The sequence below is a fragment of the Rhinopithecus bieti genome, unplaced genomic scaffold (assembly GCF_001698545.2).
Source record: "Rhinopithecus bieti isolate Rb0 unplaced genomic scaffold, ASM169854v2 scaffold_47707, whole genome shotgun sequence".
Classification (NCBI taxonomy): Eukaryota; Metazoa; Chordata; class Mammalia; order Primates; family Cercopithecidae; genus Rhinopithecus; species Rhinopithecus bieti.
This window is the reverse complement of record NW_016819117.1, coordinates 1123280-1137853: the sequence shown is the minus strand read 5'-3', so window position 1 is coordinate 1137853 and position 14574 is coordinate 1123280. Positions and strand designations below refer to the sequence as shown.

The following is a 14574-nucleotide window of genomic DNA, read 5'->3' as shown; positions in this document are numbered from 1 at the left end:
TCACCTGAGGAGCAGGGTGCCGAGCTAGGCGGGAAGGTCTTGCTGCTGCGGAGGGAAGCCTGGTTCCGAGGGCAGCGGGGGCTGCGAGAGCTGACGGTCACCACCTTCCCTGGGGGCGTCACTGACTGCTCCTCCTGCATGGGCCTCACCGAGGCTGTGGAGACGGTGTTTGCTTCCAGAGCCTGGGACGGAAACGGGCCAAACAACACCCAAACTCAGCACATGAGAAACGGCTGCTGCGTGCCCTGGAGTAGGAGGCGAGATCGTCATGGAGCTCAGAGAGCACAGTGTCATGACGGCAAAAGCCAGGGCCAGAGACACCCAGCCTCAGTGTCCCCAGAGTCGCTCGGCAGCTTGCCAGTTTTAAAAGTCACTGGTCAGGTAAGTAATAAAAACCACTCCCTTCCTCACAAATACCTTTCCACGTGCTACGGCGGAGGCGGGAGGGAGGGGACCAGCCCCAAGTGCCAGCATCAGCTGCGGGAAGAGGTGCCGGATGGCAAGTGTTAAGTGTCAAGAACTCAAAGCTATATTAAAAAGTCAGCACAAGACTGCAGCAGCCTCTCTGCTTGTGAGTCAGAGGAAGGAAATACAGGTCAACTTTCTAGAATCAGATATAAGCACAGCTGAAGAGCACTCTGCAGGAATGAAGCCCAACTTTGGGGGGTATGCAGGCCCACAAAGCCCAACCCCAGGGGATCTGCAGGCCCATGCCACAGCCCGCAGAGCCTGCTGCCAAGTCCTGGGGTCCCCCGCCTGGCTCACCACAGAAATGCCACCACCGCTGAGAAGACTCGGCCAGTACCCCCAGCCTCTCGGCTCTCCTCCTCCTCCTCACTCTCCTGAACACCCCACACATTCTACCTGGGGCAACCTCCCTGTGGACTAAGAAGCCCTCCACCCCGTGCTCTCAGCACAGCCCTGCCCGTCTGCTCACCCAGAGCCTTCAGCCCCTAGTCCCCATACCCCGGCCTTTCCCCAGGACCCCTCCCACCGCATGACCCTTCCTATGCTGCTCCTTCCACCTGCGACAGCAGCTCAGCAGCCTCCAGCATCTCCTCATCTCTGGGGCTTGGGCCTTTTGAAGGGCGCTTGTCACAGCTCCACCAGGCAAGAGACAGCCCAGGGCCAGGTGCTGCACCTGGCGGTCTGTCCAGTCTGCCAGGCCCACCCAGAGTCAGCCTCCCTAACTAGCTCCTGGGGGATGGGAATGCCTTTCTACGTGGGATTCCTACCTGCTCTGTGTCCCAGAACTGCTGCCTGCACTCTCAGGAGCCTACCCTGGCCCCGTCCCTGGGGCACCCAAACACAGGCGCTATGTCTCTCCTCAGCCCCTCCCATGAGCCCACCAAAAGCCAAACCTGAAAAGCCTTCTAAAGGCACTGTCTTTCTGGTCACCACTTACCCAGCCTGGTGTCCCCCCACCACGCTACCCCCGAGCCACGTTCACCCTCAGGCTTGGCCTCAGGTTCGGGCTCAGTCACCACCTCGCCTGCAAGAACTTTCTTTTCCCCAGCCCCCGTGATGCTCCCCAGGCACATCTGCACATTCCTGCCACCTGTTCATGAACCAACTCTCCGGGGCAAGCCCTGCATGGGCTGGCGGGGGCGGGAGCGGAAAACCAGCAGGAGGCATGGGGAATGCAGGCAGAAGTGAGCATCACTTAGAAGCTGTAAGGTGGCCTGTGTGGAGCAGCAGGTGTGTGGGGGCTCATGAGGGCCCGAGTCCCAAGTCCCCCCAGCACTGGGACATGTGAGCCTCACACACATTCTGACCATGAAACAGTGCTAAGGGGTCCACAGTGACCTGCAGCTCCTGCCCCAGCCCATCCTTTGAGCCCCTCACTCATGTCCGGCAGCTTGCCAGCCCCTAAACATGCCATTTCAGGACAGGCCTGCCGTGGACCTTGCCCTCTAGGAGCCGGAGATCCTATTGGACTTGGGGGTGTGGGGTAGGATTACTCCTGGGTGCGCTGTCGGCTCCACCAACTGGCCTCCCTGTGGTAAGGGACCCTTCCCCAGGCTCAGGCACCACCCACACACTGCAGGGACTGTCCTGTCTGGTCCCCAGCTCCACTGTTCTGCTGCGGCACCACATCCCTGCTCTTCTGTGACAGCCTCTGACTTTGCCACATCTGCACAGCAGCTGGGATGGTCTTTCCAGAGCAAGAACTACATCCATCACTCCCTCAGTGGAAACCTGTTAACAGTGATTAGATAAGCCAGAAGGCTAGCTCGGCTCCAGGCCTCACTCTGTCACCCTCAGTCTTATGCAAGTTGTCCCTTCAGCTGCATGCTTGGGGTTGGCAGACTCCCAGGAACACAAGGAGGCTCACAAGGTACTGCATGCCTGTTGGCCGTCTTCTCCCACGCCCCACACAGAAAAGAGCACCCAGACCACTCATCACTGCACTTCTGGAGCCGTGCACATAAGTGGAAACACTCATCAAGAGCCCGAGGATCCCTCCGCAAGGGAGAGCAACGTGGTCTGTGGAGAGCCTCTGTCTTCCGAATCATCTGGGTCCCGGCCTCTCCCCGTTCCTTGAGGTCCTGCGGGTTCCTGGTCCCCTGCCACAGGACCCTGTCTCTCTCATCTGGACCCCACCCATGCTGGCCCTAGCTACCCAGCAGGGAGCCCTCCAAGGCTGGGCCTGGCTCCCCTTGGGCCACCAGAGGGGCTGGGCTCCAACCCACTCACCAGCTTGGGGTTGACCTCGGTGGAAATGAGCTTCAGGAGGCAGCTGAGGAGGCGCTGCTTGTGGAGGGAGGTGGGCGGGGAGCCGGGGCGGGGGTCCTGGCGGCCGGGCCCCAACCAGTCATACTCTAGCTGCAGCTTGCTGGGCTTGCCCATCATGAGGTAGACTTCGGCCAGCGTGAGGCTTTCGGAGGTCTGCAGGTTCCAGCCCTCCTCACGGAGCTGCTGAGCCAGCCGGCTGGCGGGGACCTCCTTTGGGGGCCTGGCGGCAGGCTGTCCCTGAGGCGGCGGAGGCTCCACGGGGCTCCCCTTCTCTTGGAGCTCCTCTGCGGGTGCATCTGCCAAGTCTTTAGTGCAAACATCCAGCAGGAGCCCGGGGCCGGGCCTTGGGGACGGGCCAGTGGGAGCAAGGTCAGCAGCCTCCTTGCTGACAGGAGCCAGCACCTCTGGGGAGGTCACCCCACCCAGAGGGGGCTGCTCACTCCCAGGCCGTGTGTCCGCACAGCGGCACTGCTCGGGGACAATGAGGTCCTGACAGGACTTCAGGTATCGGGGCAGGGGGTCTAGGAGCGAGAGCTCATCCTCCAGGTCTGGGAGCTGGCCACAGGCACACGGCAAGGCCCCTGGCTCCCGGGTGGGACTGTCCCTGCCTTCTGCAGGAGTCTTCTCAAGACATGGCCCGGTGTCCTGGTGCCTGGGAGGAGGCCTGTCGGGAGCGTCCGGGCTGCTCAAGCTTAGGGTGGCCCCCTCCCCAGGGGCGCTTTCGGGGGAACTCTCTCCAGAGCTCTGAGAGGCATCAGCCACAGGAGGGGGCCGCCCCACACCCTTGCCCTCAGCTCCACCCCGCGGGCATTTCACCTGGCCCCGGGCGGTGCCTTGCCCACTCTGGATGCCCAGGATCTGGGCTGGGGGCAGTACATGGGCGTCCTTGGCACTCTGCTTGCACCGGCCACCCTCCTGCCAGTGCACTGTGCAGAAGGCCTTGGAGTGCACCACGCGGGCCACGCCCGGCAGCGGCGTCAGTGTGCAGTTCTCGCCTGGGAACAAGTGCAGTGTCACCTTCTCCTGCGTCAGTGCAGAGCATGAATCCTGCAGCTGCCGCTCCTCGAGTGTCTTCCGCTGAGTGCCCGTCAAGGAAGGCCCATGCTGGCTGGCACTGAGCTCCGGATGCTTACCAGGCACATGGCTACAGACACGAGCCATGCTCCCCACTGGCATCCCCCAGGGTATAAATCATGCCCCCGACCCAGGGCTTTCCTCACACCACTACCCAACAGTGCTGACCTGGGCACTTAGTACCTTCAGGAAATTCACATCTGACATGCACCATGCCTATGTGTGGAGTGGGCAGGGCTGGGAGCCAGCCATGGACGTGAAGAAGGCTGGGCTGACCCTTGGTCGTTTTGCTCAACCTGCTGGCAGGAACGCTCTGGCCACACCCCGTGGGCCAGACACAGGCCACTGACATGATGCAGGGCTGGCTGTGACTGAGTTCTAGCACTGCAAGGCCATAGAGGGGGCTTCACACCCATGGAATAAGGAGCTCCAGGTTATGGTTCCAGATGTACACCATGTCACAGCACAGTTGTTCTGCCCATGGGGACCATGACGATGACAGGCACGGGGAGGCGTGGTCCGTCTCCGGGCAGCAGAGGCAGTGCAGCCTGGAGGGTTTGCTTTAGCTGGAAAAGGATACAACTCGCACCTCATGGAGCGCCCACTTCTGCTTCAAGAACTCGATGAGGCTGGAGACCTTTCGATGCAGCTCCACGATCATCCTACAGAGATGAGAGACAGGAGGAAGTGAGGCTCGTAGAACAGGAAGGGAACCATCTGAAGAGCCCCGAGGCTGCTTACAGCAAGAGGGCGCCAAGAGACAAGGGACCTCCGGAGAGGCACCCAGGAGCGGGCATCCGCAGGGCCCTTGGCTCCTGTGGCTAAAAACCAGCCTTTCCAGCTGTGATGGCCAGAGATTCACACGGAGCTTAAGGAAACATCTTTGCCAGCAAAAGGTCTCCGCCAGGATGTGGGTGCTGGCGCACAGCCTCTGCCTAGTCTACGAGCTCCTTCTGGCTTCAAGGGCGGGCGGGCATGGACAGCGTTAATACATTCTGAGGGGCAAGTACACAAGTGGAAGGAGCGAAGTACTGGCACGCTATGATGGGTGAATCTCAAAAGCATCACGCCCAGTGAAAGAGGCCAGGCCCAGAGGCCTCTGCGTGTGGTTCTATTTCTATGAAATGTCCAGAGTAGGCAAGTCCACTGAGACACAAAGCGGACTGGGAGGTGCCAGCGGCCGTGGGAAGGTGAGCATCGAAGAGTGAGTGCTAAGGCGCACGGGGGCCTCTTCTAGTGTACGAAAATGTTCTGGAGCTGGACAGAGGTGGTGGCCGCAGAACACTGTGACTGTGTTAAATGTCACTGAACTGTACACTTAAAAATGGCTAAATTTGCCAGGCATGGTGGCTCATGCCTGTAATCCCAACACTTTGGGAGGCCGAGGTGGGTGGATCACCTGAGGTCAGGAGTTCGAGACCAGCCTGGCCAACATGGTGAAACCCCGTCTCTACTACAAAAATTAGCCAGGTGTGGTGGCGGGCACCTGTAATCCCAGCTACTCGGAAGGCTGATGCAGGAGAATCAGTTGAACCTGGGAGACAGAGGTTGCAGTGAGCTGAGATTGCGCAATTTGCACTCCAGCCTAGACCACAGAGCAGGACTCCATCTCAAAAAAAAAAAAAAAGAAGCCCGGGCTGGAGCGCAGGGGCTCAATCTTGGCTCACTGCAGCCTCTGCTTCCCGCGTTCAAGTGGTTCTCCTGCCTCTGCCTCCCGAGTAGCTGGGATTACAGGTGCCCACCACTGCGCCCATCTAATTTTTTTTGTATTTTTAGTAGAGACGGGGTTTTACCATCTTGGCCAGGCTGGTCTCAAACTCCTGACCCCATGATCCACCCACCTCGGCCTCCCAAAGTGCTGGGATTATAAGCGTGAGCCTCCGCAACCCGGCACCTCAATTTTTTATAACGTACAACTGGAAAAGGGTCCATTTCCACAGTGGCACCTTGTGCATACACAAGCCACGAGTCTCCAAGAAGTGGGTGGGAGAGGAACAGTATAGGCCTTATTGGGGGACGAGAGGAAGGCTCTGCAGTTCCCCTTCTCACTGCGACATCCCCTCCACCATCCCTGCCCAGGTACAGGAGTGCAGCCCAGTGCTCCCTGGACTCCAGTCACCTCCAGACTGCCGTGTCCTTGTGTGATGACAGAGCATGGGGGTGGACCTGTTTCTCCTGCAAGTTCTTTGAGGGAAACACACACACTGCTTCCAGTTCTGCTCAAGCAGTTGGGACCCCTCTGCATGACAAAGGCCATGGTACCTGAGGCGCGGGTTCTGGGCAAGGCTCTGCACGCGGGCCCAGGCATGGTTGTTTCGTGGCTGTAGCTCTATAGGGACTTTCAGAGGCAGGCGCACTGGCTTCTGGTCCTCTTCATCACTCAAGCCTGCAATGGAGAGGAACCATGAAAGTTTAGTGCAGACCAACCTTAAGGTAGAAAACCAAGCGCTTGGCCAGAAAAACCAGTGAAATCAGCTGTGAGCAGATGACCTTGCAAACAGAGGCAAGGACAGCAGAGAAACCCCAGCGAAGAAACTCCAGTGTGGCTGCTCAGGGGTTTGCAAAGGCCACAGACTGGTCCAGAGAGGTCATAGGAGACTCGATCCTGACAACCACCAACCACTCTGCTGACTGCTGCCATGGCTCTGAGCTCAACTTGACTGAGTGGATGTTGGGAGCATTTCAAGTTCAAGAGTGGTCCATGTGCAGCCCCGGGATTAAGCAGGGTCAGACACAAAGCAGCTGTGGCAGCAACGCTGTAGCTCAGCCTGCCCGCCACTGAATGGGACGCCACGGGCACCGCCTCTGGTCCTGGGAGTGCCCATCCACCTACCATCCGGATCGCAGAGCTTCTTCAGGGCCCGGCACATGGGCGCTTTGATCCGCAGGTTCCGACCTTTATAGCGTACAGTGGTGGCCCTGGGAAAAGAGTTTTGAAGGAACGCTGAGGCCTGTGAGTCAACAGAAGGACGGAAGGGCCAGTACACGGAGAGGCGCTGAGCCAGGCCAGGTGGGGCCTGGCCAAACATCCACCCCAGCCCTCTCAAGCCCGCGTAGGACAGTGGGAGGACACGGTGACAAACAAATGGTGACTCTGCACATCCTACTACTCTCCTGACCACACTTCAAATTCCAAGGGACAACTGCTGGGTACAGAAAACGTGCTGTGCCCTCCTGCCTTGATGACTGGCCTGGCACAAGCTGATGTCCCATTCCTGGAAAAGCCACTGTCCTGCGGTCCCCTCAGACAGCCACCCTTCTCTCCACTGCCCCAGCTCTATGCAGTCCTCCTACTTTGGGCCCTCAGAGCAGAAGCTCTCAGTCCTCCTTCCCATGACCTCTCAGTCTACCTTTCCATGACCTCTCAGTCCACCTCCCCGTGATCTCTGTGTGACCTCTCAGTCCACCTCCCCGTGACCTCTGTGTGACCTCAATCCACCTCTACATGATCTCTATGGGACCTCAGTCCACCTCCCCATGACCTCTGTGACCTCTCAATCCACCTCTCTGTGAACTGCGACCTCAATCTATCTCTAGGTGACCTCTGTGTGACCTCTCAGTCCACCTCCCCATGACCTGTGAACTCAGTCCACCTCTCCGTGACCTCTATGACCTCTCAGTCCACCTCCCCATGACCTCTGTGGGACCTCAGTCCACCTCTCCATGAACTGTGTGACCTCAATCCACCTCTAGATGACCTCTGTGTGACATCAGTCCACCTCTCCGTGACCTGAGTCCACCTTTCCATGACCTCTGTGTGACCTCAATCCACCTCTAGATGACCTGTGTGACCTCAGTCCACCTCTGTGACCTCAGTCCACCTTTTCGTGACCTGTGTGACCTCAGTCCACCTGTGACGTCAGTCCACCTTTTCGTGACCTCTATGTGACCTCAATCCACCTTTCCATGACCTGTGACCTCTAAGTCCTCCTGTCTGTGACCTCTCAGTCCACTTCTCCGTGACCTCTGTGTGACCTCAGTCCACCTCTCCATGACCTGTGTGTGAGCTCAGTCCACCTCTGTGACTTCTCAGTCCACTTCTATGTGACCTCCTTGTGAGGAGTTTCTGATTGGAGAGAAAAACCAACTTGAATTCCAAAGAAAAGACCCCAGTCAAGAAATGGCTCTGATCAGCGGCCCACTGGCTGGTGAACGACAACGGGCTTGTGTTTTACAAAATGCTCAGGGCATGTGTATCTTGTTTTTATGGCTTTCTGACTTAACCAATTTTAGCAATTCACCAACTCCCAGTTGCACATGTCAGGTAGGAAAGTTGCTGCTTCTGTATTTGCTGTTGCTATTCAATTTCTAAGAAACAGTCTATGAAAAAAGCTAGAGAACACATACAGTGTGATTCCAAAGATGCGTAAAAAATTACATTTTCATCTCTGTATGTATCTATATTTGTACCTGTACAGTTACTTATGTAAACTCACTAAGAAAAAATTCAGAAAGATATACATGAAAAGACTGTAAGTGGTTAGCTCTGATGAGATGAGCAGGATGGAGTGGTGACGAGAGTTTTATATTTTATCTATGTATTGTTGGAAAATTGCTTAAAACTTGTATTTATGTACTACTTGCATAGTTTTAAAAAATCTTATTCCAATACAATGCTCACCAAAATTATCAAAACATGAACAAGAGTCTGAAGCGAGTGCTGCATGGGAGGGACTCTCCAGATGATCCCTGAAGTTTGGCTGGAAGAGCAGCCTCTGCTGAGCACATGCATCTGATGGGGAGAGCCAGTTCTGGCAACCTCAGACAGGAAAAAGGGTGACACCACAATCTCCATATCCCAGTAAACAAAGCTGCAATCCCCTTCCTTTTAAAAGGGTCCTAGCTCTAACTTCAGCATTATGCAGTCTCAATACCCCACACATTTTACCATCACCCCAAAAACCTAAGGCTTTAATCAAGTGTTTAGGGCCAAACAAGCTGGGCACGGTGGCTCACACCTGTAATCCCAGCACTTTGGGAGGCCAAGGTGGGCAGATCAGCTGAGGTCAGGAGTTTCAGACCAGCCTGACCAATATGACGAAACCCTGTCTCTACTAAAAATACAAAAATTAGCCAGGCGTGGTGGCGTGCACCTGTAATCCCAGCTACTCGGGAGGCTGAGACTGGAGAATCACTTGAACCCAGGAGGCGGAGGTTGCAGTGAGCTGAGATTGTGCCATCGCACTCCAGTCTGGGCAACAAGAGTGAAACTCTATCTCAAAAAAAAAAATAAATAAAATAATAGTGGCTCACACTACTATTGCAGGCTCAGCTCTTTGGGAGGCCGAGGTGGGTGGATCAAGATGTCAGGATATCGAGACCATCCTGGCTAACACGGTGAAACCCCATCTCTACTAAAAATATAAAAAATTAGCCGGGCGTGGTGGCGGGCGCCTGTAGTCCCAGGTACTCAGAAGGCTGAGGGAGGAGAACGGTGTGAACCCAGGAGGCAGAGTTTGCAGTGAGCTGAGATGGCGCCACTGCACTCCAGCCTGGGTGACAGAGGGAGACTCTGTCTCAAAAAATAAATAAATAAGACCAAACAAACAGAGAGGTCCCAATTGGCAGAAGGGCAGGGGCAACAGCTGGGTTTCAGTAGCTACGGAAAGCTCAACAATCCCTCGTGCATGACAGCTACTCTTCCATCTATCCATTAACCGTGCCTCCACCCACCCACTCATGTGTCCATCCGTCCATCCATCCACTCATGCGTCCGTCTGTTCACCCACGCACCCCCCAGCTACTGACTGAGCGCCTTCTGTGCTGGGAATCAAACGTAGGGTGCCAAAGGACAGAGTTGAGCTTGGGAGAGCCTGACCAAAGAGGCAAGAAGACGGCAGAAGAAAAGCTTCCATGCCCTCAACCCCTTTCTGACTGTACAGATTTTCTGTCTTGAGGGATAATTTAGAGAGGATGAGTCCCCAGAGAACAACATGTTCTACCGAGACAAAATTCTTAAACATTCTTAACCCAGGTGAAATACACAGGTAAGTGCCACAGCAGTTTTATGAACATTAATGACATCAGACCAGGGCTGCAGCAGAAGGAACCAGAGGGAACATTGGTCTCAAAAGCAGTCATTAAGCATGGAGTCAATTCTTTTTTTTATTTTTTATTTTTTTACTTTTGAGACACAGTCTCGCTGTGTCGCCCAGCCTGGAGTGCAGTGGTGCCATCTTGGCTCACTGCAACCTCAGCCTCCTGGGCTCAAGTCATCTTCCTGCCACAGCCTCCCAAGTAGCTGGGACTACAGGAGCCCACCACCACCCCTGGCTAATTTTTTGTATTTTTAGGAGAGAGAGGGTTTCTCCATGTTGGCCAGTCTGGAACTCCTGACCTCAAGTGATTTGCCAGCCGCGGCCTCCCACTGCACCCAGCTCAAGTCAATTCTAAAACAATCTCCTCCAATGAAGTGCTCTGGAAACAAATGGATGTTCCCACTCACCGTTTTTAATTCCATCTGCCCCAAAACACAACAATAGTAGGCAAGATTTAAACAGCTGGTGGAGCTGTGTCATGTGGCACCTATGTTTTCAATAATCACATTTTCCGTTAAACTGCTATTTTGTGACTTCCTTTTTTTTTCCCTTCAATAAAACTAAGTGCACCCTTCTGCATTCATACGGAACCACTCTGAGATTACAATCCTCCGTCTTCTTTTCTCAAATGGAAGTTCTACGACCAACCTGAGGCTGCGGCACTGAACAAGATGAAGAGCCATGTTAAAGTGCGAAAGCCAGGAGGACCCTTAGGCCTGGTCACAGTCCCGGGACATGGTCCATACCTCCCAACCCTTGCACCAGCCTGGAAGCTGTAAGACAGGCCAGGACTTTCCAGACAGGCCCAGCACAGGGGTTGAAGAGGTGCTGCCTATAGAATAACCACAAGCTGACCTCTAAGTGAGCCCTCAGAGGCTCTATTTACACCCCTGCATGAGTAGCTTTTTTTTTTTTTTAAAGGCAGAGTCTCACTCTGTCGCCCAGGCTGGAGTGCAGCGATGCAATCTCGGCTCACTACAACCTCTGCCTCCCAATCCAGGGCCTTAGGCGATTCTCATGCCTCAGCCTCCTGAGTAGGTGGGACTACAGGCATACACCACCACGCCTGGCTAATTTTTTTTTTTTTTGAGATGGAGTCTCGCTCTGTCGCCCAGGCTGGAGTGCAGTGGCCGGATCTCAGCTCACTGCAAGCTCCGCCTCCCGGGTTCACGCCATTCTCCTGCCTCAGCCTCCCGAGTAGCTGGGACTACAGGTGCCTGCCACGTCGCCCGGCTAGTTTTTTGTATTTTTTAGTAGAGACGGGGTTTCACCGTGTTAGCCAGGATGGTCTCGATCTCCTGACCTCGTGATCCGCCCGTCTCGGCCTCCCAAAGTGCTGGGAATACAGGCTTGAGCCACCGCGCCCGGCCTAATTTTTGTATTTTTAATACAGATGGGATTTCACCACATTAGTCAGGCTGGTCTCGAACTCCTGGCCTCAAGTGATCCACCTGCCTCGGCCTCCCAAAGTGCTGGGATTACAGACATGAGCCACCACGCCTAGGTGAATAGCATTTCAGAATAGAAACATCATTGCAGAATAGAATAGCATTTCTGAATCGAAAAGAGTAATTCCTCTATGTACACAGGAAGCTGGCTTTCCTTTCTGAGAGATTTATTTTCTTCTCTGCAAAGCCACTTGATAAATCTAATAAGCACATGTTAAACTTATGCCTCTGGGTCTGTGAACAACGTAGTAAGCTTTTGCTTTAGGTTAGACCTTTACTCAATTCATTTAGTCTTTAGTTTAATTTTATAATTCTAAAATCAAAACAAGATTCACAGTTAATTGAAACAGGTCTGCATGTAGGGGGTAGCAGCAAGTCAAATACCCTAGTCACTTTGGGGCTGAAATCCAGGGGTAGCCTCCCACAGGCACCTCATTCATTTTCCTGATCTCTCACCTTGACAGGTTTCCTGTTTGTTGGTAAATACGAGTGTCTGCTGGTGAAAGAATGGTCACAAAAGTTGACAGAAGAGAAGGTCCAGAATGGACCGACATGGCACAGTCAACTGATGTTTGACAAGGGTGCAAAGGCCACTCAGTGGAGAAGGGACAGTCCTTTCAGATGATGCAGGTTGACACCCACAGGCAAAAAGCAAAGCTCCACCTAAACTTCACATGGTACACAAAAGTTAATTCAAAGCAGATCATGAACTTAAATGTAAAACTAGAAAATTTCTAGAAGAAAACACAGGGGGACATCTCTGTGACCTTGGGTTAGGCAAAGAGTTCTTAGATGCCATATTAAAAGCATAAACCACAGAAGAAAACAGTGACAGACTTGACTTCATCAAAGCGAAGGACTTTCACTCTGTGCAAGACAGTAAGTCAACGAAAAGACAGGCCACAGTCTGGGAGGAAGTATTTGCAGCTGGAGGATCCAACAGAAAACTTGTGTCTACAACGTACAAAGAATTCCCTAAACTCAAGAAGAAGAAAAAAGGCAGCACAAGATATGAACGGGCACCTCACCAAAGACCCACAGATAGCAAATAAGCAGAAGAGAGACGCTTGGCGTCATGAGTCATCAGGGAAACACATCAAAACCACAGCACGATGCCACTCCACACCTACTAGGGTGCCTTTAGAAAGACAAACACTCCGAACACGCCGAGTGCTGGGGAGTGTGGGAAGCAAATGCAACTCTCCTGGAAGAGTCTGGCAGCTCCATGTAAAGCCAAACACACACTCCCACCTCCTCCTCCCGGGGACCGAAAACCACGCTCACACAAAAATCTAGAGGCAAAGCCTGGTCACTTCTTCACCAACACTGAAAAACTGCGAAGAGCCCTGGGTCCCTCCACTCGGAAGGGATAACAGAGTGCGACATGTTGACACCGTGGAACACGACTCAGTAGGTCAAAGCACAAGCTGCAGCAGAGCCACAAGTCACCACGCAAGAGCCTCGAGGGCACACTGCTGAGTGAGGACGCCCATCTCAGAAGGCTGCACACCACGATTCCCTTTAGATGGCTTTCTGGAAAAGGCAAAATTACAGGGAATGGAGAGTGGTGCAGAGGGTGCCTGGGGCAAGGTGTGGGGGAGGGACAGAAGGGGACTTGGGGGTTGCTGGCAGTGTTCCGTATCTTGACAGTGGTGGCAGCTATGTAACTCTACGAACTTGTGAAAACTTCTAGGACTGTAAGCGAAGAGGCTAATCTACAAAGACTAAGCCTAGGATGATTCCAATGTGACGACAACATTCTTGGAAAGGTGCAACTAGAGAGAGTGAGAGACCAGTGGCTGCTGGGGTGCAGCTAGAGAGAGAGACCAGAGACTGCTGGGGTGCAGCTACAGAGAGTGAGAGAGCAGTGGCTGCTGGGGGCACTAGGAAGCAACAGGCAGAGCACAGGGTGTTCAGGGCAGTGAACTGCCCCTGTGTGATGCCGGAAGGGTGGGCACATGTCATTACCCATCTGTCCAAACCCACAGAAGGCACAACGCTGAGTGGGCCTGTAAGTAAACTATGGACTCTGGGTGATGAAGAAGGGTCAAGGAAGGCTCGTGAATTGTGACAAAAGGACCACACGAATGCAAAGACTTAATAACACCTGTAATCCCAGCACTTTGGGAGGTCAAGGCGGGAGGATAACCTGAGGTCGAGAGTTCAAGACCAGCCTGGCCAACATGGTGAAACCCCGTCTCCACTAAAAGTACAAAAAATTAGCCGGGCGTGGTGGTGGGCGCCTGTAATCCCAGCTACTGGGGAAGCTAAGGCACGAGAATTGCTTGAACCTGGGAGGCAGATGGTTGCAGTGAGCCAAGCTCGCGCCAGTGCACTCCAGCCTGGGTGACAGAGCAAGACTCCGTCTCAAACAAAATAAAACAAAACAAAATAAACCAACACAGTGTTAATAACAGGGGAAATCATGTGTGGGGCAGGGGAGGGGCGTAGCTCTGTACACAATTTTTCTGTAAACTTAAAACTGCTCAAAAACTGCTCAAAAACTTTGTCTTAAAACAAACTTCCAGAACTGTATGACAAAAACCAAAAAGAAAAAAGTTAAAATACTAAAGCAAAAAATGGGTCAGGTGCAGAGGATCATGCCTGTAATATCAGTGCTTTGGGAGGCCAAGACGGAAGGGTCACTTGAGCCCAGGAGTTTGAGACCAGCCTGGGCTCTTTTGGTTTTAGAATTGTAAAATTAAATTAAATTAATAGAGGCAAAATCCCGCCTCTATTAAAAAAAAAAGGAAAGAAAGAAAAATAACGTACACGTACACACCACACCACACCACCTCCAACAGCATCCCCATCTCTTCTCCACAGGGAACGAGAGGCAGAGCGCCCAGAACGAGGGGCTCTCCTGCTGCAAACTCTACACTACCTTCCTGAGACAATGGGAGCTACTGGAACCCCTCCTGTGCTCAGAGCCAGGCTTGGCCCAGCCCTCCAGCCTCAGCTCTGCACTCTTCCCCTCCCCTCCCCTCCTGAGGCTTCCATGACCCAGTTCCTCCTTCCCACCTTCCTTTCCCTGGGCCAGGTGATTCCCCAACTCTGTGTGTGGCCCCTGCTCGCTTCTTTCTTTAAGACCTTGGCCACCACCTTGGAAAAGCCTTCCCTAGATGCCCCAGGCAGGTTCCCTTCCTGCCAGCTGCCATGTCTGCACCCACCTGCAACGTCAATTTCACGATAACTTTCATCCCCAGTAACTGTACATGCTGACACCACACACTAAGGTGACCTGCTCAATGGATCTGCATCAGCTGCCACACCACAGC

The 14574-nt window shown here is 53.8% G+C and overlaps 1 protein-coding gene across 10 annotated transcripts in view; it reads right to left on the bottom strand.

Annotated features, from left to right (window-relative positions):
- CRAMP1 (cramped chromatin regulator 1) overlaps positions 1–14574 on the bottom strand; it is a 64959-nt gene that overhangs the window by 17547 nt on the left and 32838 nt on the right. For all 10 annotated transcript variants that reach the window (XM_017858308.1, XM_017858310.1, XM_017858309.1 and 7 more), the window contains 5 exons: positions 6644–6729; positions 6073–6196; positions 4391–4472; positions 2698–3813; positions 5–182 (listed from right to left, as the gene is read on the bottom strand). In XM_017858308.1, coding sequence (XP_017713797.1) covers positions 5–182; positions 2698–3813; positions 4391–4472; positions 6073–6196; positions 6644–6729 — 1586 coding nt within the window. The remainder of the gene's footprint in view (positions 1–4; positions 183–2697; positions 3814–4390; positions 4473–6072; positions 6197–6643; positions 6730–14574) is intronic.